Source organism: Eulemur rufifrons, chromosome 14 (genome assembly GCF_041146395.1).
Source record: "Eulemur rufifrons isolate Redbay chromosome 14, OSU_ERuf_1, whole genome shotgun sequence".
NCBI classification, from domain to species: domain Eukaryota; kingdom Metazoa; phylum Chordata; class Mammalia; order Primates; family Lemuridae; genus Eulemur; species Eulemur rufifrons.
Window position 1 is genome coordinate 33,189,498 of NC_090996.1, and position 27,264 is coordinate 33,216,761.

Below are 27,264 nucleotides of genomic sequence, written 5' to 3' on the forward strand. Positions count from 1 at the left end.
AGATGGACCATCTGCCTCAGCCAGAGATGTGTCAACAGTCACCATCTCTTCGACAAGGCAGAGCTCGGGGACTGAGGCGGCCAAGCCCAGCGCTAAGCAGGGAGGAGGCAGCCTCTGCCTGGTCAGCACCCCGGCCCTGGGAGAACACAGACCTAGCCACGCCACAAGATGAACAGATCTGAGGGACCCTGACCCAGCCATAGGGACGCCCCTGGGGAGCTCTGGAAAGACCCAGACCACAGGACAGAGCCCAACTCTGCACTTGAAGCTCTCAGGGGCTGCAGGGGCACACAGGGGAGGGAGTTGGGGGCTCAGCAGCATGCAGGGTGGGGGAGGGGGGTGCCCAGCAAGCAGCTGTGCCTGCTCCATGTGCCGCTCTGGGGCACAGGCTGGCGCTGAGAACACTTGCAACCGCAGACTCAACCGCAGACTCAACCGCACAGTGCAGACGGACCTCAGAGCGCACGGTGGGGGGAGGGTGCACTCTCACGCTGGGACACCCCACTACCTCCAGCAAGGTTCTCTGTGTACAGGGACACATGGGCCTGGGGCCATACCAGCCAGATGGCAGACCCTCATCCATCCTGCCAGCTTTCGCTGAGCGTCTGCTACCTACCAGGCGTCACGCTGGGCTCTGAGAACATAGCCAGTTCCACCCCCAGGAGCATCAAGCAATAAGCACAGCAGACAGCAGGTGTTTGCCCCCAGCAAAGGAAAGGCCTCCTGCCGGGAGCGAGGCCACCCAGCCTGCAGGGTCAGGGTGCTGCAGCCAGGTGGAGGGAGGAGCAGAGGGCCTTTGTGGGACTGTGATGGGTCTCAGGTGACACCCAAGGGAACAGCCCGGTGGGAAAGGGCCATGGCCTGAGGAGGTGACAACAGCGACGACATCTCCGCACCCAGTGGAGTTAGTCTGTGGCAGGGAGCCCCTCCTGTGGGCACCCCAGTCCACGTCGGCAGCTTCTAGAGCAGCGGTCCCCAACCTTTTTGGCACCAGGGACAGGTTTCAGGGAAGGCACGCTTTCCACAGATGGGGGTGAGGGGATGGGCAGAGCTCAGGCAGTAACCAGAAGCAGTGACGAGGGATGGGAGCAGGGATGGGAATGCAGATGAAGCTTTGCTCCTTGCCACTCACCTCCTGCTGTGCGCCTGGCTCCCAAGTTTCATGGAGGACAATTTTTCCACAGAGGTGGGGGAGGAAGGGGAGGAGCAGAGCCTGCTATGGGGCCTGGTGCCTAACAGCAGATAGCAGTCCGAGGCCCAGACGTTGGGAACCACAGTTCTAGAGAGTTCTGTAGGGCTCGCCTTGGTCTAGAACATTCTCCCTCACTATACTCTTTGAAACGCCTTTGAAAGGCTCTTTGAAATGCCTCCTGCTGGGACATTCAGTCTCATGACCAGTCTCCTGGGAAGCACACGGGAATCTCCCACCTGCCCTGGGCCCTGACCTCACACTCAGGCTTCTAGTCTCAAAAGGCCACCCCTCTGGTCCCAGCTCCCAGGCCCTAGGAACACTGGGGAACAGACACTTACCTTTTCAAAGGCGGCCAAGAGCACGTGGGCGTGGCCAGTCACTTCCACAACTGCAGGGGGAGGGGGACAGAGCAGTCAGGGCCACAGCAGCCCGCCCCACCAGGCCTCCCTACCTTCCCAGCGCTCGGCCTCGAGACACAGTCCGGAGCCTGTTCCAGGGCTCGGCCTCCTCTGCCGGGGGCCCCCGCGGCTGCCCAGGCCGCTGCCAGTCCCGACCCTCTGAGCTGCCGACGCCACTCACCGTCTCCCTCATCCACCACAGCCTGGATGACCACTGGAAACACGCCCCGGTCCAGGTCAAAGTTCAACTGAGGGGAAAAGAGACAAGAACACTCAGGACCCTCGGCAGCCGAGCCAGCTGGGCCAGAGGGAGGGACCGGGAGGACCAGGGTCTAAACGGCAGGGAAGGCGAATGCCCGGCTGGGCACCTTTGGGGGTTTTTGTGGTGAAATACACGTAACATAAAAGTTGCCATGTTAACCACGTTTAAAGGCATTACGCACACCCACAATGTCACGCAGTCAGCGCCGCCACTGCCGGAACCTTTCGTCACCCCACACAGGTGCCCCACGCCCGGGAGCACTCGCCCCAGCCCGGCCCCCACCGGTCTGCTCTGCCCTGACGGATCTGCCTCTCCTGGACATCTACAAGTGGCACCACACAGCACGTGGCCTTTTGTGTCTGGCTTCTTTCATTTCACACGTTTCCAAAGTTCACCGTGCCACACTGTGACTCGGTGCTTCTTCCCTCCGTGTGGCCGAGTGACACCCCGCGGTACAGACAGCCCGCAGCTCTGTGCGTGCACCTGCTGGCAGGCACGCGGTTGCTTCTCCTGCTTGGCGACTGCGCACGGTGCCGCTGTGAACGAGACATGCCAGCGTCTGCGGGAATCTGCGTTTTCACCCTCTCGGGGACACGCCCTGGGACGGACGGAAGTGCTGGGTCACAGGTAACGGTGTAACTTTCCGTAGAAAAGCTTGACTTGGCCCCCCCATACGACAGAAGGAAAGTGGAGGAGACCACGTGGCTTGTCATGTTTCTCATTACGCCCCTGCCGTGCTCAGGCTAACAGCTGCTCCCCCACCCACGGCCCCACGGCCCCACGGCCCCACGGCCCCACGGCCCCACAGCCCCCACGGCCCCACCACCCCCACGGCCCAGTAGCCGCCTGGCCTCACTCCTCACGGAGCCCTGCGGACCCATTCCTACTTGGGGTATCAAGGGCTTCCTGGGCCTCCAAGAGTGGCCGCCCCCATGAACACTCTCTCAGCCCACGCCTCTCTGCATCACTTCTGCTGATCACGCTGAGGAAAGCCACCTGGATCGTCACCTGCCCCCGACTCCCTGCTGGACAAGAGCCATGGAGCACGGACACTCTGCCCGGCTATCAGCGCCACGCCCTCAGTGTCTGCCACGGAGAAGCAACAGACATGTGTGTGTGCTTGTTCTGGGCAGAAAATCAAGACTTATCTTTCAGTAAAGATTTATTAAAAGAATGGACGAAAACATACTAAACTCTGGAAACGTACTAAAACCCACTGATTGTACCTAAAATGAGCCAACTGTGTAATATGTGAATCACAATACAATAAAAGTGTTAAGAAACAGAACAGGCTGGGCGTGGTGGCTCACATCTGTAATCCCAGCCCTCTGGGAGGCCGAGGCAGGCAGACTGTTTGAGCTCAAGAGTTCGAGACCAGCCTGAGGAAGAGCGAGACCCCATCTCTACTAAAAATAGAAAGAAATTATATGGACAGCTAAAAATATACATAGAAAAATCAGCCAGGCATGGTGGCACATGCCCGTAGTTCTAGCTACTCGGGAGGCTAAGGCAGGAGGATCGCTTGAGCCCAGGAGTTTGAGGTTGCTGTGAGCCAGGCTGACACCACGGCACTCTAGCCCAGGCAACAGAGTGAGACTCTGTCTCAAAAAAACAGAACAAAACAAAAACTGGATAAAATCCCTAAGAGGAATGGTCTGGCAGGCGCGGCCCAGGCCCTTTGCCTCCAGCCTGGAGCAGCAGGCCTTGCTTAGGCAAGACCACCCACGGGGAGGGGACAGCCCCCACAGTCCATCTCCAGCATCCACCCGCCCTGCAGAGTGTCACAGTGGAGCTCAGCCCTGTGCTCCCCACCTCCCCATGCATCCACCCCACCCCCAAGCCTACGCCCCGTGCCCGGAACAGCACCCAGCGCCCCAGCAATGCTGCTGACACAGGTGCCTCCAAGTGATTTGCATTTTCCCTCATTGCACTCTACAAACTGAATGCTGACAGGTGTGTTTTGCTGGAGTTAGAATAAAAACCAATGGTCCAGGGAGGTGTACATGATGGTTCCTAAGCGGGCGGTGACCACAGCCTATCACAGACTCTGCACAGCCACCCTGGGGGAGGGACTGCCTCTGGCTTCAGCCTACGGAAGGGAAACCAGGATCAGAGGGCTGCAGGGCTCACCCAGGCTTATAGAGAGACCCGGCAGAGCTGGGTCGGCCTCGCAGCCTTTCACCTACATCCTCCCTGCTCCCAGGAGAGGCCACCAATGCCACCCTAGAAAACTCTGTACTTCTTTTACCAACTCTGACCCACTAGGGGACTCCTCCCCACCCTGTTCAAACCCCACCAAGAAGGCACAGGCGGCTGTCCTCTCCACCTGCCCAGCGGCGGCGCAGCCTCTGCAGGTGGCTGCATCCTGATTTTCCTTGGGGAACCACCTCTCCTCCTCTGGGTCCGTGTGGTCTGGCCAGAAGACAGCACACTCAGTCCCAAGCAGGGGCCCCGAAGGGAAGGCACACAGCCTCCAAGTGCTCCTGGACCTGGGCGGGACTGTCACCATGCTGGGCACTGAGAGCGAAGCCAGCTTGGAGGGGGCAAGGCTGTGTGACAGAGACACCATCCCCGTAACACGGGCCCTGGAAGAAACCTCAAGCCATGCAGCCTTTTCTGAGCCTATAACAATAAATCCCCAATTTCTTTTCTGAAGCCAGATTGAGTTGTTTTTCTGTCAGTTGCAACCAAAAGTCCCGACAAAGACACCGTTTAGAAGACTCTGCCTGCTCACATGCAGCTTGGCCAGCGGTCAGCGGAGCCCAGGGCTGCGCTCCTCACGGACACCTGTTCGGCTTCCTCGGCAAACCCTTACCGAAGACTCACCCTGGCGGGCCCAGTGCTGGGCACAGGGACAGAGACGAGGACGAATGGGGCTATCCGGGCCCCAACTCCCTCTGTGGAACCGGGGCCGGGTGCTGCAGCCCCTCGGGATGCTGGCCGCCTCCTCTGCAAAGCCACAGCTCATGCCCATCCCAGCCCCCTCACACGGAGGGCGAGGTGCCCCAGGGAACATGGGACAAACAGGGAGCCAGGACCACCCCCCTCCAGAAACTCCTGCTCCCGAGAGCTCAGCACACATGCTGCACGTCACCCCCAAGTCACGCGTGAGAGCGGGCACGTCTCCCACAGGATGCTGGGGGAGGACGGACACTACTGCCCACCCGAGGGAGCCTCACGGAGAGGCTTATTGTAATGCAAGGATGCAGGGGGCTTCCGTGGGGAAAGCCGCTGCCCAGGGGAGGGGGAGCTGGGGCGGCTGGCACCCGCACGGGTCTCGCCCGAGCTCTCAGGCTCACTCGGCCTGGCAGGAGCCAGCTGTGAAATGTCTCCTCCCGGCCTCATAGCCAGGGTCCACCAGTACACCAGAGCCCCCAGCTCCAGACCAGACGGACACTGGGAAGCAAGGCACAGGGCACAGCAGGGAGCGCGTGGCTCCGACTGCAACAGACAGAGCGGGAGAGGGGCTGGTGAAGACGCCACTCAGCTTGCAGCCTGCAGAAGGACTCCAGGACACCTGTAAGTACTGGTAGAACCTGTCCACGGCACAATTTAGGAAAAAATAAAGGCAAAGGTTGAAGGGAAGCTGCCATACTACGGTCCATGGCCTCGACAACCACAGAGGGAACCGGAGCCCAGGACTGGAGCCTCTGTGACGGCTGCTTTGTCAGCCTCTGGTCACCCAGGCTGCACGACACTCAGCCCCAGCCCCACGCCAGACTCTGGGCGGCCACGTCTGGTGCTCCAGAAAATTGCGGAGGAATCTGAACAAACGGGCCCCACGGCGCCGGCCCCCACCCGCAAGGACAGAGAATCCGGCAGAAGGGCAGGGGAGCGGGGGGGCCTGGCTGGAATCACCTCGTCGTCCTTCCACTCCAAGAAGTCGATCTTGAAGGAGGGCAGGGAGAACTGCTGGCTCACCCCTCGCTTGTAGTGCACGGTCTCGGACTGCAGCAGAGGGCTCCTGGGGCTGTACCTGGGGCATCGGGGAGGAAGGCAGTGAGGCTGCGGCCGGCAAGGACCCCTCTGTGCTTCACTGCTTGTCCCTCCCAGCTCCAGCTTTTGGGGTTCCCTCTGGGTGGGGGCCAGGAAGCACCCTACATGGCCATGGAGCCTCGCCCGGCTCATGCTGCATCTCTGCCCAGGTCACTCCTGGCCGATTCTTCCTGAGCCCACACCTGCCTGACGTCTCCGCTACCTTCCCGGATTTGGCTACACCTTTCCACAAGGTGCTGAGTTTGTTTCCTTCTTTGAATGAACACAGTACAAAAGCACACACAGTGCAAGACACTTGCTCCCAGCTCCTCTGCCCAAGCCACAGGGCAGGCAGGACTCCAGGCCTGGGCTCTCAACCACCTGGCCACCAAGCGCTGTACTCCAGCGAGGGAAGGAAATGAGCACGTTTCCACCCGTCGGTGAGGCCCCTGGGGGCCACCTGCCCTTGCAGGCTGCAGGCAGTTCTGCCCAGGTCCTACTGAAGATGCAGGTTTCAAACTTATTTCACATAAAGTCTCCAAAAGCTCAAATACATACTTGTCACATAGTAAAAAAATACATGTTTGGTCTCTGTCCTGGATCCTGGCACAGAGCTCCTATTCTCTTGGAATTTCCTGGGTGACAGGAGCATCTTTTGTTCTCATGAGGCGACTCTTGGGGCTCCTGGATAGGGCTGGTCACCAGTGACCCGGCCAGAAGTAGAAGCCTAGAACTTTCAGCCCCACCCCACCCCTATCCTCCAAGGAAGGGGAGAGGAGGGTGGAGTTAATAGCGAATCATGCCTATGTGTAGAAGCCTCCAATAAAACTACAAGGTTGGCCCAGTGAGGTGGCTCACGCCTATAATCCCAGCACTCTGGGAGGCCGAGGCGGGAGGATCGCTTGAGTCCAGGAGTCTGAGGTTGCTGTGAGCTAGTCAGGAGAGCTTCCTGGTTGCTGTGCACAGACAGTGGTGTGTCCGGAGAGGGCACACGCCCCTCGCCCCCACCTCACCCTACGTACCTCTGCACTTGGCTGCTCACCTTAACCCCTGTGACACACCGAGAAAGGTAAGGCAAGTGTCCTCCTGAGTTCTGTGGACCATTTGTGCAAATTCCCAGGCCCAAGTGGGGGCCTTGGGAACCCTGATTTTTAGCTTGGTCAGCAGCACAGGTGACAAGCTGGGACTGGCAACTGGCACCTGAAGTGGGGGCCGCCTTGTGGGCCTGAGCCCTCAGCCCATGGGGTCTGTGCTAACCCCAGGAAGTCAGTGTCAGAACTGACGTGACCTAGAGGACACCAGTGTCACCACAGAGAACCGAGGATGACCTGCTGTGGGAAATGCCCCACGCTTTGGTGAAGTGCTGAGCGTGCAGTAAGAGAAACAGTCTGTCTTCCCCACCCTGGTCAAAAAGCCAGGGAGGAGGCTCTCAGAGGAGCCCGAGGCGGGACTCACACGGCCCTGCCGTTCAGGAACTCCTCCACCGCCTGGCAGTAGATGGTGATGGCCACTCGGGCATCGGCGTCGAAGGTGAACTCCAGGCTGTAGAGCACCCGGGGCCTCTCGCTGTCCTCGGTGGGGCTGTCAGCATCATCCTTGTACCTACCCGAGGGAGGCGGAGAGGCAGCAGGTCAGGGGGTCACAGCCTGTAAGAGCCACCATCTGCCCCACACAGCGGGGCCCACGGAGGCAGCTGCTGGACACACCTCACTTTTCCAGCAAACGTGGAGGCCCAGCTCCCGCCTGGACAACAGGCCCAACAACCCAGCACTCACCTTCCCCCTCTGCCCACAGAAAGGGGGATGAATCCTGTGGGTTTAGAAACGGCCCCAGATGCCGCACATCTTATAGGTTTAAAGCAGTTTCTCAAACTACTGAAGTCCGAGGCTGGACCATTCTGGGCTGCAGGGGACTATCCTGTACACGGCAGGGGGTGCAGCAGCACCCGGGCCTCCACCCATTAGAGGCCAGGAGCACCCACCCCCAGCCCAGTGTCCCCTGGGGCACAAGCGCCCAGCTGAGAACCCTGGTGTAAAGGATCTAGTTCCACTGCCCCTTCCCACCCTCACCCAAGGGGCAGCTCTGGGCTCCTGTGGCCCTGCTCACAGCCTCGGGCTCCACAGGGGGCCCACCTGAGGCCCACTCTTCTTCCCAGCATCCACCTGGAACCCCTGCCCAGGTACGTCCCACAGAGCCCCAGGCGCCCCAGGGCTCCAGCCTCAGGGTCCCCAGGGCAGGACCAACGGTTACCTCACAAGCCGGAGGGAGTCTTTGCGGATGTTCACCAGGCTCCTCAGTGTCTTCACCGGCTCGTGGGGGGCGGGAGTGACATAGGGAAACTAGGAGGGAAGAGCAGGAAGCAACCCCAGGTCACGGCCTCCCAGTGGCAGAGGACAGAAAGCGCAAGGCTCACAGCCCCGGCCGGTCTCCTGGGCTCTGTCCCCACAAAAGGGGCTGTGTCGATGCTGGGTACATTGTTTTCATACCCAGTGTGGCTGGTATGGGGAAGCCAGGATCACGCCGCCCTGAAGAGAATCTGGCCTCTCAGCTGCGTCCCCAGTTCCAGGGAGGACCCTCAGCAACTCCACCTGGCCAGAGGGATGGGGGGGCCGCAGCGGCTAAGGCTGGAGTCTCGAGCTTCAATCCCGGTGGTGGGACGCGATGCTTGCCGCTGCCTCTGAACGAGGCAGTCGATTCATATGACAAGAACAGTCGGTAAAGGCTTAGGCAGGTTCACACACAAGTGGCTGCAAAGCTGGTGACATGTGGAAGATGTGGCTGTGTACGGCAGCGTCAGGCTTTGACCCTGTGCAGGATTCTACAGGACGTTGTCACTGGGGAAACTGGCGAGGGGCACACGGACCTCAGATTCCTTACAACTGCAGGTGAGTCCACACTGGTGTCGAGGTAAGTTGTAAGAAAGACCTAGAAGGCCTGCAGGAGCCGGGCCCTGGCAGCAGGGGGGCTGCACAGACGGCAGAGTCAAGCCTGCTGTTCCTGCTGACCCCGAGGACGGCTCCCTGCTGGTCCCACAGGCAGGAGTGGGCAGTACTCGGCCCCACCCCCCCCAGCCTCAGGATCAAAGTTCCATGTCACGCAGCTGCCCAGTGGCTGAGACGGCCTGGAAATCCTGGTCTGGAGGACCCTGCCAGGCCCAAGGGACACCCTGGGTCTCAGCAACTTCAGGGAGACGGAGCCCAGTGTCTCCTTAGAGAGAGGCCTCCCACCGAGCCTCTGCCATCGTCGCCCGAGGGTTTATGGGCCCTCTCACCTCCTCTTCTTCTCTCCAGCCCCCTGCTTTCCTGCTCCTCCTGGAGGCTCCTTCCTGCCCACCATGGCTTGGCTCAGCCACAGCTCCGTGGGGCCTACCCTCCGTCCCTCTCTTTTGATCATTCAGCCATTGTCAATCATCTGTACCCCGCTAGGGAACAGGGGCAGGGTCTGCCTTCTGTCCCAGCCCCTGGAAGAACGCCAGGCATACAGCAGGTGCCAAATCAGTGTTGAAAGAATGGACAGCCAGGCTTGAATGTGCACTCTTTTGATAACTAGTCAAAAACATTTGCTGTTTATACTTCTCCTGTGGATCATGTCTCTTGCTCATTGTTCCATGGAATGTAGATGTTCTTTTTGCTTTTTAAAGAAAGTCACCCAAGAGGCCTGGAATCAAATCTGTACCTTTCTGCAGCCCCTGCAGCCTGGATGCACCAGTTCAATGTGGCTGCTCTGTCCCTCGGTGACCTGCACCTGGCCGTCTGGCCTCTAAGGCCAGCCGTGTTCCAGTCACACGCCCATGTCCAGCTCAACTGCAGGCCTGCCGGGAGCTCTGCCCATTTGGGGTGACTCGGTGCCTGCCTGCCCTGCTAGTGGGGATAGACAGCTGGGGACAGGGCCTCCCACCCACCCAATGAGGACATAAATGACTGGGAACAGGGCCCTCCCACCCCAACAGGGGAGACACAGATGGCTGGGGACAGAGCCTCCCACCCCCCCAGCAGGGACAGACGGCTGGGGACAGAGCCTCTGACCCCCGCAGCCCCACGAGCCAGCTCTGTTCAGACTCACCTGGACCGGGCGGCTGCCCAAGAAGTTCAGATCCATGTTCTCGCCAAAGAGGTAACCTTCAGGGTGGGGGGTGTCGAATTTCTCGCCTCCCATGAAAAAGTGCGAAGCAAAGTAGTTTCCTGTGTAAAAAAGGAAACACAGTTGTAGATTTTCAGGCTCAACACAGCCCAGAGGGAACATGTCATGGCTGAGAAGCCAACCTGAGAAAGACTCCGTCCTGGGAGAAGCCGCTGGCCCACGGGCTGGCCCTCCTGCTGACGGCCCTTCCCTCTCCTGGACCCTCTCTGCTCACAGCCTCAGCGGGAAGCCTCAGCTCCTGCCCCACTTCCTCCTGTTGTGGGCTGAGCTGTGTCCCCCACAAAGACGCGTTCTAGCCCCACTCCACCCCCATCTCCTGTACACGTGACCTTATTTACAAAGAGGGTCTTTGTCGATGTAATCAAGTTAAGATGAGGTTAAGATGAGGTCATAGTGAATTAGGGGACCCTAAATTCAATGACCAGTGTCTCAATAAAAGAAAGGAGAAGATTTGGATACCAGGGAAAGCAGAGACTGCAGTGATGCGGCCACAAGCCAAGGACAAGGAACCCGGAGCCTCCAGGAGCAGGAGACAAGACAGGCCCCCCCCACCCCCCCGCCCCGAGTGGCCCTATTGACACCAAGGTGTCTCTAGATACCTCTGGAACCGTGAGAGAAACATTCAAGTTGCTTTAAGCCATGGTTAATGATCATTTGTTACCGCCACGCCCAGAAATCCTCACACATTCCCTGACTCCAGACTAAGTGTCCCCCACACACCCCCAAACCCAGGCCCAGCGTCCTTTCTCAGCTCAGCACTGGCCATGGGTAAAACCGCATGGTCTGGGTTACTACCGCACCCTCGCCCGACCCCCCCGAGAGGACTTGAGTCCAGAAATGGTTCCCATGACGTCCCTGGTACCCTCAGGCACTAACTCTGCCTTCCTCCCATGAGGAAAGGGATGAGAGGTGTCAAACACCAGTCAGCCTCAAAGAACCGAGCACACATCGTCCCCCTGTGCCTCCTGACCTGATGCCTGCCCTGTCCCCACGTCCCTCTGGCACAGAGGCCCTGAGAGGAAGGCCCAGGTGACCATGGGGCCTGGGGATTTGTGGATGCTCAGACCATGTCCCTCAGCCTCGTTATGCAACAGGGACCGCTGGGCGCCTAAGAACTACAGCCCCAGTTACAGTGGGCACAGCCACGGCCACCTGGCCAAGGCGATGAGGCCGGGAGGCTCCTCCCCAGGGAGAGGCCCAGAAGCAGGAGTCCAGCCTGACTGGTCTTGATGGCAGATAATGTAAGGCAGAACAGCAGGCGGGACCCCAACCCTAACCCCAACCCCAGCCCACCCTGCAGGACAGGAACCTGTGAGAACCAACTGCAGCGAGAAAAAAAACGAAGCAGCAACTAAACAAATATAAGACCCTGATTTCGTGGAACGTCATGTAGCTGTTAGAATCAGGCAGACCTGACACACTGACATGGAATGACCGCCATGGAATATCCGCTAGTAAATAAGCTGAATGTGTTGAAAATCAAAATCTTGTTTGGGGAAAACCCGCACGCGATTACATGCGTGTAAGACAAGTTCTAAGGACCCAGAGAACGGTCTGAAAGGAAGCGCCCACGAGGCCACCAGGGACATGCGTGCAGAGATGACAAGGCAGGACCACAGCTGAGTTAGCGTCTTTGCATTGAACACGCACTAATGCGGAGTTTTTGAATCAATAAAAAGGAGAGCTGAGATCCAAGTGAGCGAAGGACGCCTTCCCACATCACCTGGGACGCCCACGCAGCCCACATGAAATCACCAGGGCATCTGACTGCGCAGTCTTCAAAGGTGATACGGGCCACCACGGTCTGCGGAGTGTTGGTGGGGCAGGCACCCAAGGCCTAATACAGGGGGTCTCTGGACCCTCTCTCTGGAGCTCAGCTTCAGTCTCGGTTGGCCTTTGTCCCATCCAACCTCGAGCCTGAATCACACAACAGGGAGAGGGCCTCAGCCGGAAGTCAGAGAGAGCCCAGTGCAGAGCCACCTGTCGTAGTCTGCCAAGATGTGTGCAGTGTTCATTGAAACAGCAGCCAGCCTGGACACGGTGGCTCGCGCCTGTAATCCCAGCACTCTGGGAGGCCGAGGCGGGAGGATCGCTTGAAGCCAGGAGTTTGAGACCAGCCTCAGCAAGAGTGAGACCCCTGTCTCTACTAAAAATAGAAAAAACTAGCTGGGCGTGGTGGCACTTGGGAGCCCAGTTCTTTGAGGTTGCAGTGAGCTATAACCACACCACTGTATTCCAGCCCAGGGAACAGAGCAAGACCTCCTGTCTCAAAAACAAAAAAAAAACTGGAGGGACTTAAGTTGTCAGCTGAAAAATCATTAATATTTTTTGATACTAGACCTTTATGTGAATTTTTAGTAAATAATTCGGAACTAGAAGTTATTACATATCAAAATCTTGTTAATTCCCATCCAGTTTATGTGATCAAGGTTTCTCAACTTAAGAAACAGAATTAGGCCGGGCGCGGTGGCTCACGCCTGTAATCCTAGCACTCTGGGAGGCCGAGGCGGGTGGATCACTCAAGGTCAGGAGTTCGAGACCAGCCTGAGCAAGAGTGAGACCCCGTCTCTACTAAAAATAGAAAGAAATTATATGGACAACTAAAATATATATAGAAAAAATTAGCCGGGCATGGTGGCACGTGCCTGTAGTCCCAGCTACTCGGGAGGCTGAGGCAGTAGGATCGCTTGAGCCCAGGAGTTTGAGGTTGCTGTGAGCTAGGCTGACGCCATGGCACTCACTCTAGCCCGGGCAACAAAGTGAGACTCTGTCTCCAAAAAAAAAAAAAAAAAAAAGAAAGAAACAGAATTAGAATTGATGCTGAAATCCGTATCATTCTAGCAAAAGGTTATATTCAACTGTGAATACATGAATTACCAGGAGGAAAAAGTAGCCCATCCACTTAAGAGACACATTTTCGGGTGGGGGGAGGGGATGGGTGCATACCTACATGGTGAGTGCGATGTGCACTGTCTGGGGAATGGACACGCTTGAAGCTCAGACTCAGGGGGATGGGGGGAGCATAGGCAATATATATAACCTGAACTTTTGTACCCCCATAATACACTGAAATAAGAAATAAATAATAAATAGAGACACATTTTCAATGTTTTTTAGTATTTCAGTTTATTACTGATAAAAACTGTAAGATCTGGCCGGGCGCGGTGGCTCACACCTGTAATCCTAGCACTTGGGAGGCCGAGGCGGGCAGATCGTTTGAGCTCAGGAGTTCGAGACCAGCCTGAGCAAGAGCGAGACCCCATCTCTACTAAAAATAGAAAGAAATTATATGGACAACTAAAATATATATAGAAAAAATTAGCCGGGCATGGTGGCGCGTGCCTGTAGTCCCAGCTACTCGGGAGGCTGAGGCAGTAGGATCGCTTGAGCCCAGGAGTTTGAGGTTGCTGTGAGCTAGGCTGACGCCACGGCACTCTAGCCTGGGCAACACAGTGAGACTCTGTCTCAAAAAAAAAAAAAAAAAAAAAAAGAAAGAAGTTAGCTGGACAACTAAAAATATATAGAAAAATTTAGCCGGACATGGTGGCACATGCCTGTAGTCCCAGCTACTCCGGAGGCTGAGGCAGGAGGATCACTTGAGCCCAGGAGTTTGAGGTTGCTGTGAGCTAGGCTGACGCCATGGCACTCTAGCCTGGGCAACACAGTGAGACTCTGTCTCAAAAAAAAAAAAAAAAAAAAAAGAAAGAAGTTAGCTGGACAACTAAAAATATATAGAAAAATTTAGCCGGACATGGTGGCACATGTCTGTAGTCCCAGCTACTCCGGAGGCTGAGGCAGGAGGATCGCTTGAGCCCAGGAGTTTGAGGTTGCTGTGAGCTACGCTGACGCCACGGCACTCTAGCCTGGGCAACACAGTGAGACTCTGTCTCAAAAAAAAAAAAAAAAAAAAAAAAGAGATGTGCATGTATACACATGCTGTGTGCTGCTGTGTGTGTGCGTGTTTGTGCATGTGGCACACGTTGTGTACACGTGTGTGCATGCAGCTCAGGACCAGAAGATGCAGACAGAGCTGCCAAGACGGAGGGAGGAAAAAGAGAGAAAACACAACAGGGTGAGAGACAAGAAGGAAGCTGCGAAGATGAAAGAAAACAAGGAATAAGCACACCCACTGGGCTCTCCCCTCCATACCCAGTTTCCCAACCAGAGAGGGACAAATGCTGCTCCCACGCCAAGCTCATCGTGGTTGAGCTGGGGCTCAAACCTGCAGACTCCACAGCCAACTATGGCTCAGTCCCCATGCTGGTACCTCCCCACCCCCACCTCGGGGGACAACAGGGACTGTGCTCAGTGGTGTCATCACCAGGCACAACAGGCAGCTGTTCACACACAAAGAGCCACACGCGAAGGCCTTCCCAAGCAGAACGGCTGAAAATCCTTCTGTGGCCATGCTCAAAGGGCCTGACACTGGCCTAGAAACTCCAGTGACACTCTGGGACCCCAGGGCCTCGGAGCCTCCGGAGCAGTCCTCAACACGGCTAACACAGAGTCATCCACCACCCCTTGTTTACTGTCACCATGGAGAGGGATTCGGGCTCAGGCAGGTCACCTCCCCTCTGCCCAGGGGATTGGACTGTCCTGCTTACAGGTGTCCAGGTGACCTGAACACAGAGATGAACAGCCACAGAAATAAAGATCCAGCCATCTCTTCCTCGGGAAGACTCCAAGAGTGTCCAAGCAGAGCCTCATTCTCTTCACACATGCATCAGAGATGGGAGAACACGCGTGTTTATCATCTTTTGCAGATGAGAAAACCAAAGCCCAAGGCCATGGCACAGAGGCTGTCTCGGGGACAGCCAGCGGACGGACAGCACTGTTCCTTCTGCGCAGGCCACAGAGCGAGCCAGCAAACTTCCCGGGCTCCCTTTTGTCTGTTGCACCCGTAAATGGCAGTAAACACGTGTGCAATGAGGATTACCAGACATTTACAACAGGAAATATTCTAAGTTACTTGACGAACCAGCCTTGCCAAGGGAACGAGGCATCTCCCGAGGACATCGAGTAAGAAGGCAAAGCAGGGCCAGCCTGGCGGGCACAGACGGACTCTGAGTAAAAGGGTCTGGAAGGATCCACACCAAACTGCTCCCGGGGAATCTCGGAGGGATGGGGGAGGGGGCAGGCAGAGTAAAACAAGGCCTCGACGTTCTCCCTGAAAACATCTGCACAGCTTGAATCTTTCTCAACTACGTACTCAGTTTTTCAAAACCAAGTTTACCAGAGACCAGAGTTTGGGACCCGTCAAGTCGGGGGTTCCTGGTTTGGACTCTTGAAAAGCACTTGTATCCAAAACCACCGAGCCCTGGGACACCCCCAGCAGAAACAGGCCAGGCTCAGATCTCGGGGGAGGGCCTCCCCAGGACCCTCAATGTGGGGGGACGTGCAGATCCAGGCAGATGTTCCTCCTCCCCGACAGAGGGGGCAGCGACTGCATCTTGGCAACCGGATGCCCGAGTCCCCATGAAGGCCTCCAGCTGCCCATCCTGGACGTGGGCTCCAGGTGTCCAACTCAGCTGCCGCACAGGCTGTTCCAGTAGGTTCCAGGCGATCCAGGCTCCTACCTCACCTTCAGATGCCCCCAGCCAAACCACCCCCACGCTCCCCACTCTGTTGCCCAGCACACCTGCACCCACCTTTCTGGCCTCCATACTAGGGGCCCGGAGCTGTCATTCCATTTGGGCCAGAGGGCTATTCCCGCCTTAGGGCTCCAAGCTGAGATCAAAGGTTCCCACCCCGACTCTCCTCACAGCATTGTCACTGTTTTCCCTCGTTTATTTGTTGGTTTACACTTTGTCCTCCCTTGCCCAAGGCCAGGCATCATATACACGTTTGCTCACGGTCCCAGATCCTTGGGACACAGGGCCTGGATTTCGCTGGGCAGCCTCAGTCATCGTTCCTGCCTCAGAGAAGGGGGACCAGAAATGCCTGCAGGGCACCCGGTGAAAATTCTTCTCGTTCCCCTCCACACTGCCACTAAACCCCCGCTGGCCTGACCCACACAGGATGACTGGAGGTCGCAAGAGTGCTGTCACAGGAAAGCTTCTGCAGGCCCCAGGGTGGCCCGCCAGGCGGGAAGCCAGGGAGGGCAGCAGCGGGGTGACCTGACCCAGGGGGATCACCCCAGTCACTGCTCCCACTCATGGATCCCCTGAGTGCCACCCCCACCCCCAAGCTGACAGGTTCCTTTCTAGAGGCTCGGGGAAGTCAACCCTGGCTGGAATCTTGATTTCCTGACCTCCAGACCTGAGATAAGAGGACAAGCCTAATTCAGAATGTCCAAAAGGTAAAAGGAGCTGATTATGCAAAGGAGCCTCCTGGCAGGTGAAGGGACACCACGCTCCCTGGGCAACGCGCTGCCGTACTGAATAAAAAGCTCAGGCTCCCAGCTCAGAGGGAAGGACAACGTGGAACAAGAACTGAGCACAACTCTGACCAAGCACAGATGCTGGGTCCGAGATCCACAGGCTGTAGCCACCTTCCTATTGAGAGGTGTCCCCTCCCCAGCCTAGGCACCCCTTTTCTGGAAACGGCCTCCACCACCCACAGGGAGAGCACTGGACCCCTCAGACCCTCTCCTGTGGAACAGGAACAGGGACGGCCCCCTAGAACCTGGTCCTCGACCCCTGGTGGGCAGCAGCTTCGTGCGAGTCAGAGCAGCACCCGCGCTCCCCAGAGACTGCGGGAGACGCTGCAGCCAGAGCAGAACTGGGGCTCTGGGTTCTAGGGCCGCGGAGCCCTCTGACGCGTTCATTTCTTGCCCAAGCTACTTTCTATAAATGCCATCAAGACAGCCAATTTCCACAAAATCAAAAACATAATAAAAAGCACTTAGGACAGAAATCTCGTAAATAAAGAAAAAAGGGATAACTCAATTTTTTAAAAAATGTGTGAAAGACTTCACTGGACACTTCAAAAGGAGGAAGAGAGATAAATGGATAATTTACCTACAAAAAGGCATTCGATCTCACCGGCCATAGGGAGGGCAACCATGAGAACTCCAAGGCTAAAATCGAAAAAATAATTAAACATAAAACACACCTACACCTAACCCTACCGAGTGTTGGTGAGAAGGCAGAGCGACCAGAACTCTTGTTCTTGCCTGTGGGAGTGCAAATTGGCCCCGACACTCAGAAAAACTGTAAATCCAACAACGAACACACACATCCACGGGCCCCAGCACAGAAACAGACCCAAAGAGATCGGACTCGTGGGCACCCAGGCCAGACACAGGAATGTCCTTGGCCGCCGTCACTGCCCCACCGCCCATCCACGTGCCACTGCGGCACACCAGACACTGCCGCGTCCCACAGCGAGACCACCCTGCCGTGGCAAGTCCTCGCCGTCACCCCCTGACCGGGAGCGAAAAGAGCATCTCCTTCCAGTTCCGTCAAGTTCAAAACCAGGCAGAACCCGCCTGGGGTGGGGTAGGAGGGGGTTTCCCAGGGAGGAGAAGGGAGACAGACTGTTGGGAAGGGACAGGAGGCAGCTCCCGAGGCCAGCATTTCTGTTTCTCCAACACATTCACTTTGTGATCCCTCACGGAGCTGCACGGTGATGACCTGCACACCTCCTAATCGTACATTAGCCTCTATTCTAAATGTATACCTGCGGTGCGTGTACACACACACACACACACACACACACACTTCCCCAAGGCACTGAACTAAATACACACAATCCCTGCTTTCTTTTGCATCTCCAGGAGGCCGCACAGGGCCTGGGCACCGAGAGATAACACAGAGCCAACACAGAGCCCCGTTCCCTGGGGCAGGAGCTCATCAGCAGAAAGCTTCCTTATCTGAGCAGTGACGCAGGGCGGACTGCTAGAGGGAGCCAGCATGACCTTCCTCCCACCTCGGGACAGCCCCGTGATGCCTGGCACCCTGGACCAAGTGAGAGGCCCAATCTACCGCCGGCTCCTAACAGCCCCAGGTCACCTTTCAGAAATAGAGGGGACGGTGTTTCAGTCCCAGTCATTCCTCACCCAGCAGAATGTTTGTTCGGGGTCCCCTCACCCACACTGCTCCCCGCTGTTGGCTCTTCTGCAAACAGCAGAGGGACACAGGCCCCTCCTCCTCCTCCTCCAACTCCATTCCTGGTGGGACAGTCACCCCTCCCACAGGAAGCGTCTGAGCTCTCAGGGGAGTTGGCAGAACGGAACAATACTGTGGCTATTTAGCGGGCACCCAGAGTCAGCCTCTGCCGGGATGGTGTAGGCAACTCCACGCTGTCCACCTGGCAAGACGATCCAGGAGCTCGAAACTGGCCACACAGCACATGGCGGAGGGGGGTGGGAAAACACAAGCAGCACATGGTTTGGGAGGCTGGGTGGGTGGGAGCGGTCACGTCCCCTGCCCCGGCCATCCAGGAAGTACAGGACATTTTCCAGAAAACTTCCAGGCCCCAGGAGAAACAAAAGCCAGCTGGATGAGGGCCAGGGCACAGTCCACCCTGTGGGCTGCCAGAATCAGGCCCGAAAGGGGCCTGGGAGAGCAGGGTTACCCCAGGGCCCCAGCGAGCAGGCAACTGGCCAAGGCCACAGAGAAAGTCACACCAAAGCTAGGGCAACCGTGGCCCGGGACTCTCAAACCAGTGCTCCCACCATACCCCACAGACTGCCCCACGGCGGCTGCAGTCTTCACAGCCTGTTAGCATGGGTTTTTTTCCCTTCAAATTCACTCAGCCATGAAACTCAACCTCTTATGTGATGCTAAACTGCCCTTCGACTTTCATGGCCATCTTTGTGGAAGGGTGTGTTGCAAACAAAGGGGTCCCCTGTGAGGGAGAGAACACGAACACGCACCCCCACCAACGAAGTCTCCTCTCATGCCAGTGGTGGGCCCTCACCGCCACCTCCCCAGCACGGGGTGAAAGGCCCATTCACCAGCTGTCCGCCGCCCACCCCCAGCCCCGGCCCCCCGCTGAGATTCCAGAGACAGTCACCTCTGTCCCTAATTCCCTAGATACCTGATCCCAGAGTGGGGCAGTGGAGAAAACTCTGGGGTCATTGTTGGCAGTTAGGAATCGACGGCAATGGCCACCAAGGAAGGTTCCAGCTTAGCTGAACCTGACACAGGAATGTGATCCAGGTGGTCCTGGGACCCCCAGCGATGTCCCAGAGCCAGGCCAAAGCCAAGGGGGAGTCTGAACAGAGCTTCTAATATGGACAGACGAGCCCAGCTGTGTCCGCCTCACCCTTTACAACCCCTAGACGAGGGTTAAATTATTATTTGCATTTTAAATGAGGAAATGGACACAGAGAGAGGCAGTAACTTGCTCAGGGACAATCCCAGGTGGTTCACCCCAGAGCAACCAGTTTTTCCAGCTTGCTTTTCCCACAGCGATTCCACAACTTCTTTGAAACTTCTTTGAGGCCTCGGCCCCCAGGGTCAGTGGGGTCACCAAGCCCCATCCCTGTTGACTCCCAAAAAGGAAGCTGCTCGGCCCCCCCACAGCCTCTAGGCCTTGACTATCCCAGACGAGAGAAGGGGAACACAGAGCTCTCCTAGGAACCAGTGAAACCCACTTCCAGGGTTCCTGCCACCGAGCTGCAGAGAGGAGCCCCCCCAGGTAGGGGGACACTGGAAACCTCCACAACCTGGGAAATGAGGAGCTGTGGCAACTTCTCTGAGTGAATGGAAAATCGGTTGGTCCCGGAAACTGCCCAAGTGTCACCAACAGAGGGATGCATACACCAGCTGTACCACCTGACGTGCTTCAGCCATAAAAAGGAGGCACTGCCACATGCTGCAAAGTGGAGGAACCTCGAAAGCATGACGCTCAGCGAGAGAAGCCAGACACAAAAGGTCACCCGCTGTGTGATTCCTATGAAATGTCCAGAAGCAGCAAATCCAAGGAGACAGAGCACAGATTTGTGGCGGCTGGGGCTGGGGGAGGCGGAATGGGGGTGACTGTCTAATGGACACTGGGTTTCTTTTGGGGGTCACGAAAATGCTCTGGAATTAGCAGTGATGACTGCACAACTCTGCGAGAATACTAACAACCACTGAACTGTACACTTCAAATGGGTGAATTGTATGGTGTGAATTATATCTCAATAAAGCTGCTATTCAAAAATCTGTTTCCTCCTCCTCCTCCTCTTCCCCCTCCTCCTCCTCCTCCTTCTCCTCCCAGGAAGCAAACAGAAGCCAGAGCAGCACCAGCTGCCACCACCAGGGCGTTGTCCTGCTGGAATGTCGGGCTGCCAGGGAGGGAGCACGATATCAAAGGGCCGAGAAAAGGTTCTGTGACATGTGAGCACACCTGGTGACACACGAAAAGATCTGGAGAGAAGGACGGTTGGTGGTGGAAGGTCAGGAAAGCGGTGAGGCCGGAAAGAGCTGGCTTGGTAGAGCAAAGGTACTTTCACGTCACCGAAGAGCAACAGTCTCTCAAAAACTCTCAAAGAAACTAGGAAACGTCCCCACAGGCAACAGGCCCTGTCACACACAGAACTGGGTGAAGGATTCAGGGACCTGTTAGACACAGGGGACAGCACTGCCCAGACATCTGGACGGACAAACGGCTCCTGGCGGCCACGGGAGCCCAGGGCAAGCTGCTCAAACCCAAGCAACCCTGGCTTCCTCCCCGAGGAAAACTTCTCCGACACCCTTCTCCCGCCACCAATTGAAAAAGGTTTTCTAATGGTCATTGTTTTATTGTTGTTGTTTTACCTAAAATATAATATTGCTTAAATGCAGATGAGGAAAGCTCGGGAAATACACCTTCTTTATACAGGTCTTACAATGACAAAACCCAACCGAGTCAACACGAGCAGAAGCCCAGAAGTGGCTCTCGTGTGTGAACGGTACGGACGACACTCAAGGGGAACTGAGTCTCAGCTCACAATCGCAGCGCGGGCCTCTGAGAGGGGAGGAGAGGCCCCTGTGTGCAGGTGGAGTCTCCTCCTCCTGCCACCATCTCAACTGCCACCAAGGGCCCCCAGCATGCTTTTCCCTCAGAACCCAGAATGCTCCTATTGACAGAAGCGTCCTCAGTGACACAGAACCTCCTCCCTCACCCAGAACCTATCTGCCTCTGTTCTTCCCTCCAGATGCCAAATAAATCAGTCGGGGAAGGTCCTGTCTGGAAAGGTAAATTCCAACACAGCCTGGCACTTGGGTGGCGGGCAGCGTTCACATGCAGACGTTTTTAGACAAACATTGACACAAAAATGCTCACCTAAGCACACCTTGGCCCCTCCAACACATAGCACAGACCCCGGGGGGGCCTCGGACCCTCCCACACACCCCAGAAGGGGCAAGATGCAGCCAGTCTGAGCAGCACATACACTGGGGAGATATGCATTCACCTCTCCAAGTGACACTTTCTGCAAGACCCTCTATACAAGCATTTATTAAACACCTACTGGGCACCAGGTCCTAGGTGTGGGGAAACAAAGGCCTCTCATTTTTAGCTCCTCCACCCAAGACGACAAAAAAGTCTGTTGTCATAGGACTGAGCTCAGTAAGATAAAGGGGGTGAAAATGCTCTGAAAGTCACACACCAACTTAAAAGGTTTAGGCCTAGGGCATATTCCTTGTGCCTGTGTGAGTCACAGGTGCGCATCACCGGCCCCCGCCCCCCACTACTCTCAGTGGCCTAGTCCCTGAGTGACTTCAGAGACCTCCTCAAACATCAGGACAGGGCAGCCAGGGCATCTCTCTGCATGTTGAACATGGTCTTCTAATAGCTCGGCTCTGGTGTCCTCGCACCTCCTTTGAACTTGGCTTGGGACCGGCCAGCTATCCGACAGGGCAAGGGACTGCACGTGTCTGGGCATCAGCCTCCTCATCTGCGACAGGAAAACAGGGCCAGCCTTACAGTGCCAACCTGAAGCCCCAGCAGGCCGGGCACACAGAGCCCCGTGCAGAGCCTGCTGTTACCACTGTAACCACCCACCACAGAGCCTGGGGTCTCCCAGCTGGAGAGGACAGCTGTGCTGAAACCAGGTCCCGACACCCCAAAGCCCCCACACTTTCCACTCCACCAGGCCCTAAAGTCCTAGACCCATGCATCCCATGGCATAGTTCCTGCTCTTCCTCACTCTCCCAGGAAGGAACACAGTGTGGGCATCCCCAAGAGCAACTGGCAGGGCACACCCAAGCAGGAAGGCCCAGTGGTCCTGTCCCCCTGCCCTCTCAGCCCACATTGGAAGTACAGCCAGGAGAACCCTTCACCGGGCCTGGCCACTCTGCACCAAATGCCACATCAGATGGAGGCTTCCAGAGAGGAGGAAAATACCTGCGGAGAGAGGCTACGGCAACTGAGTTGCCGCTCTTGGCCATCAGGCCCCTCAGCAGGAGGGCCACGGAGGCAAGTGGACAGGACCAGGGCTGGGAGTCAGTGGGCCTGCCTGGCCTAAATCTGGCTCTGCCATGAACTCACCATGTGACCCTGACTGAGTCCCCTGCCCCCACCCACACACTTTGGTGTCTTCACCTATAACTAGGAGTACCTGGTAAGAGCAATCCTCGGCCGGGCGCGGTGGCTCACGCCTGTAATCCTAGCACTCTGGGAGGCCGAGGTGGGCGGATCGTTTGAGCTCAGGAGATCGAGACCAGCCTGAGCAAGAGCGAGACCCCATCTCTACTAAAAATAGAAAGAAATTATATGGAAAGCTAAAAATATATATAGAAAAAATTAGCCGGGCATGGTGGTGCATGCCTGTAGTCCCAGCTACTCGGGAGGCTGAGGTAGGGGGATCCCTTGAGCTCAGGAGTTTGAGGTTGCTGTGAGCTAGGCTGACGCCACGGCACTCACTCTAGCCTGGGCAACAGAGTGAGACTCTGTCTCAAAAAAAAAAAAAAAAAAAAGAGCAATCCTCCCAAAGCTGCAGGAACTCACGGCAGAACTGGTGCCATTACTTAAGTCTGTAATTGTACTTAATATTTTCATCAAAATCGCCTCTTACTTAAAGAAATATAAAGAAAGAAACTTTATATCACTATTAGATTGAGAAAGTATCATTTGACTTAAAGTTACCTTACAAAACACAACTGAGGAGTTGAAGATAAAAATACATGTAGAGGTATACCATATTCATGGATTCAAAGAGTCAGCATTGTAAAAATGGCAATTCTCTCCTCAAATTGATCTATATAGTCAACATAATTCCTATCAAAATCCTAGTAGGCAGTTTTATAGAAATTTACGTGCTAACTGTAAAATTTATATAGAAATGCAAATAACTTAGCACACCCAAAACAATTTTGAAAAAGAACAAAGTTGGAGAACTTACACTATCTCATTTCATAACTTACTATCAAACTACAGTAAAAAGCCAGTGTGGTGTTGGTGTAAGGACAGACCAGGGTTTCTCAATCTAAGTATCGCAGGTATTCTAGACCCAATAATTCTTTGTTGGGGAGGGGGCTGTCCTGTGTTCTATACCCAATAAATGCGAGTTATACAAATATATACCCCCAGTTGTGACAATCAAAAATGTCTCCAAACAGGGCCAAATGTCCCCTGGGGGACAAAAATTACCCCAGTTCAGAACCACTGCGACAGACATAAATCAACAGAACAGAATGAAGAATCTCAAAATAAACCCTCACACTTATGGTCAACTGATTTTTGACAAAAATGCAAAAGGCAATTTGATGGGATGATGATAGTCTTTGCAGCAAATGATGCTCAAATAACTGAATTCCATATGAAAAAAATTACCTTAGATCGTTACCATACACGAAATAAATTAACTCAAAATGGATCACAGATCTAAATAGAAGAGCCAAAACTACAAACCTTCCAGGGCAAAAAAATAAGGAGAAAGTCTTTATGAGCTGGGGTTAGGCAACGATTTCTTAAACATAACTCCAAAAACATTATCCATTTTAAAAAGTAATAAATTAGACTTCATCAAAATGAAAAACTTCTGCTCTTCAAAATAGACACCATTAAGAAAATTAAGGCCGGGCGTGGTGGCTCACACCTGTAATCCTAGCACTCTGGGAGGATCGCTCAAGGTCAGAAGTTCGAGACCAGCCTGAGCAAGAGCGAGACCCTGTCTCTACTAAAAATAGAAAGAAATTATCTGGACAACCAAAAATATATATAGAAAAAATTAGCCGGGCATGGTGGCACATGCCTGTAGCCCCAGCTACTTGGGAGGCTGAGGCAGGAGGATCACCTGAGCCCAGGAGTTTGAGGTTGCTGTGAGCTAGGCTGATGCTACGGCACTCTAACCTGGGCAACAGAGTGAGACTCTGTCTCAAAAAAAAAAAAAGAAAGAAAGAAAGAAAATTAAAAGACAAGCCAAACTGGGAGAAAATATTTGCAAATCACATGGCTGATAAAGGAATTATATCCAGAATAAAGAACTCTTCCAACTCCCTAAGAAGATAATCCAATTTCTAAAAACTGGAAAAAAGACTTAAATAGACATTTCACAGCCAAAAGATATACAATAAGCACCTGAAAAAATGCTTAACAGTATCAGTCATTAGGGAAATGCAAATCACAACCACAGTGAGATATCACTTCACACTATCTTGGTTATAATCAAAAGGTGGACAAATGTTGCCAAGGATATGAAGACATTGGACTCCTGATACACTGTTGGTGGAAATTAATGTAAAATCGTGCAGCAACTTGGGAAACAGTTTGGAAGTTACTCAAAAGGTTAAACATACAGTTACCATATGATCTAGCAAGTCCACTCTTAGGTATACAGCCAAAAGAAATGAAAATACATATGCACACACAAAAAAATTGTACAGGAATGCTCATAGTAGCATTATTCATAATTAGCCAAAAAGTGGAAACCCAAATGTTCATTAGAAAGATAATCAAAATGCACTATAGGCCGGGCATGGTGGCTCACGCCTGTAATCCTAGCACTCTGGGAGGCCGAGGCGGGTGGATCGCTCAAGGTCAGGAGTTCAAGACCAGCCTGAGCAAGAGCGAGACCCCCGTCTCTACTAAAAAAATAGAAACAAATTAAATGGCCAACTAAAAATATATATAGAAAAAATTAGTCAGGCATGGTGGCGCATGCCTGTAGTCCCAGCTACTTGGGAGGCTGAGGCAGTAGAATCGCTTAAGCCCAGGAGTTTGAGGTTGCTGTGAGCAAGTATGCTCACTCTTGCCATGGCACTCACTCTAACCCGGGCAACAGAGTGAAACTCTGTCTCAAAAAAAAAAAAAAAAAAAAAAAAATACTATAACCATATAAGAGAAATACAGATACATGCTACAACATGGATGAACTTTGAAAACATCATGCTAAGTGAAAGACATCAGACACAAAAACAGCCTACATGTTGTATGATTCCACTTACATGAAATGTCCAGAAAAGGAAATTTTTACTTCATTTTTTATTTTTATTTATTTATTTTTAGAGATGGGGTCTCGCTTTGTTACCCAGGCTGAAGTGCAACGGTGGGATAATAGCTCACGGTAGCCTTGAATGCCTAGGCTCAAGTGATCCTCCCGCCTCAGCCTCCCCAACAACTGGAACTACAGGCACATGCAACCACGCCCAGGCACAGCTAATTTTTCTTATTTTTGTAGAGGGTCTCACTATGTTGCCCAGGCTGGCCTTGAACTCCTCAGCTCAAGCGACCCTCCTGTCTCAGCCTCCCAAGTCGCTGGGATTACAAGCATGAGCCACTGCACCTGGCCAGAAAAGGAAAATTTTAAAGACAGAAAGTGGATTGGTGATGGGCTGGGAGTGGAGGAAGGAGCAGGAACTGTCTGCAAACAAGCACAAGGAACTTTTGGGAGGGAAAACTCTAAAACGGATTATGAAGATTGTACACCTCTATAAATTAAAAATCAACAAATCACATTTACAATGGCTGAGTTGTATGGTACAGGAATTATACCTCAATAAAGCTGTTAAAAGTAAAATAAACAGATACTGTGAAAACAAAGCCAATATCATTAAATTCAAGCTGAGCACTGTTGCAGTACACGCTGAAGAAAATTGGACAGTTAGAAAAGTGTTAAAAAAAAAAAAATACTAACACCTGATGATTCTTTCTCCTTGACATAATCAACAAAATTGAGAAACGTGAAAAGAAAACTTTGTCATAAAGTCAGTGAATGGGGCACCCCCTAAAATGCCCTTAAACGTCCCTGCAGTCCCCAGCCCACGCTTAGGAAGACACACTGAAGTACCGCTAAGGCCCCTCCTGCCTCGGACTGATGCTCCCTGACCTCGGGGAGTTCTCCTGAGGATTCTGGGAAGCCAGAGGAGCACAGAGGCACAGGACCAGGATCCTGAGGCCCCCATGCAAGGCTAGGGACCGGGAGAGATGAACAAAGAAAGGCACAAGTATCCTCGAGAGCACCCAGAAGGTTGAGAAACAGAAAAAGAAAAAAGACTAGTTGCAGAGGACAGCCTCTGGACAGGAAAGCACTGCTGTCTCAGGCAGCATGACTCCGGTGGCCAATCTGTGTCGTCACCTGAGGTGCCAGCACCAGCCACCAATTAATAGTGGCTGACCAGGGTTCTCTGTGACAGAAGCTCAGTGGGAAGCAGTGTTGCGAGTGATTAGCAACATTCACCAGAGTGGAATCCAAAAGTGGACTATATTTGTTATTTTGTCCAAATGCCCAAGTGAAGGGACACCAAGTGTGCTCAAGTCCCAAGCCACACGAAGTACCACGTTAAACTTTTTGATAACTCTGTCATGTCACTGCTAACTGTTATTAGGGTCTGAGCTAGACCCTAATGGAGGGTCTCAGGGCACTGTACAAAGTATCTGCCCATTTTACAGATGAGGAAACTGTGATCCGGGGGGTTAAGCAACTTGATCAAGGTCACTCAGCCAAAGACAGGCTGGAAGAACACCAGAGATGGGAGAGGACCATAGCACACAACTGCTACATTCAATCTGGGATATCAGCCCTCAGAGCCTCCAGGGTCTACCTGGGCTGCCCTGCTACTGTGCCTGGGATACCAGCAGGCATGGAGATCTCCGACTGCTAGGCAACAGTGCCTTCTGTCCAGCTCCGACTCCATCCCTTTCTGACTGCCCCAAAACTGTGCTAGGTCCCCTCCTCCTTCCTTCATCCCAGCAGCCCCGGGACCCACACCTTCTTTCACCTTCCAAAATCAGGGCAGAGTAGTTTTTCACACTTCAGTGGACATCAGACTCACCTGGGGAATGGGTTTAAAAAGGAAGTTCCTAGGCCCCAGCAGCTCTGAGGCAGGGCCTGGGCTGTCTAACAAGCCACCGCACTTGTGGGAACAGGTGGTCCTGGACCACACTCCAAGATCTGGCCTGTGGGTATCTGAAGACACGGGGGAGATGAGACCCAGATCAGATGA

General features: G+C 54.4%; 1 protein-coding gene across 6 annotated transcripts in view; it reads right to left on the reverse strand.

Moving 5' to 3' along the window:
- MGRN1 (mahogunin ring finger 1) overlaps positions 1-27,264 on the reverse strand; it is a 47,102-nt gene that overhangs the window by 17,088 nt on the left and 2,750 nt on the right. For 3 of the 6 annotated variants that reach the window (XM_069486983.1, XM_069486982.1, XM_069486981.1), the window contains exons 2-7: positions 9,890-10,008; positions 8,078-8,166; positions 7,283-7,429; positions 5,711-5,828; positions 1,772-1,838; positions 1,531-1,580 (exon numbers count right to left, since the gene is read on the reverse strand). In XM_069486983.1, coding sequence (XP_069343084.1) covers positions 1,531-1,580; positions 1,772-1,838; positions 5,711-5,828; positions 7,283-7,429; positions 8,078-8,166; positions 9,890-9,982 — 564 coding nt within the window. In that variant the 5' untranslated portion in view covers positions 9,983-10,008. Of the gene's footprint in view, positions 1-1,530; positions 1,581-1,771; positions 1,839-5,710; positions 5,829-7,282; positions 7,430-8,077; positions 8,167-9,889; positions 10,009-21,608; positions 21,673-27,093; positions 27,251-27,264 lie in introns of those variants that run through there. The other 3 variants (XM_069486984.1, XM_069486985.1, XM_069486986.1) reach the window with 3 other exon arrangements.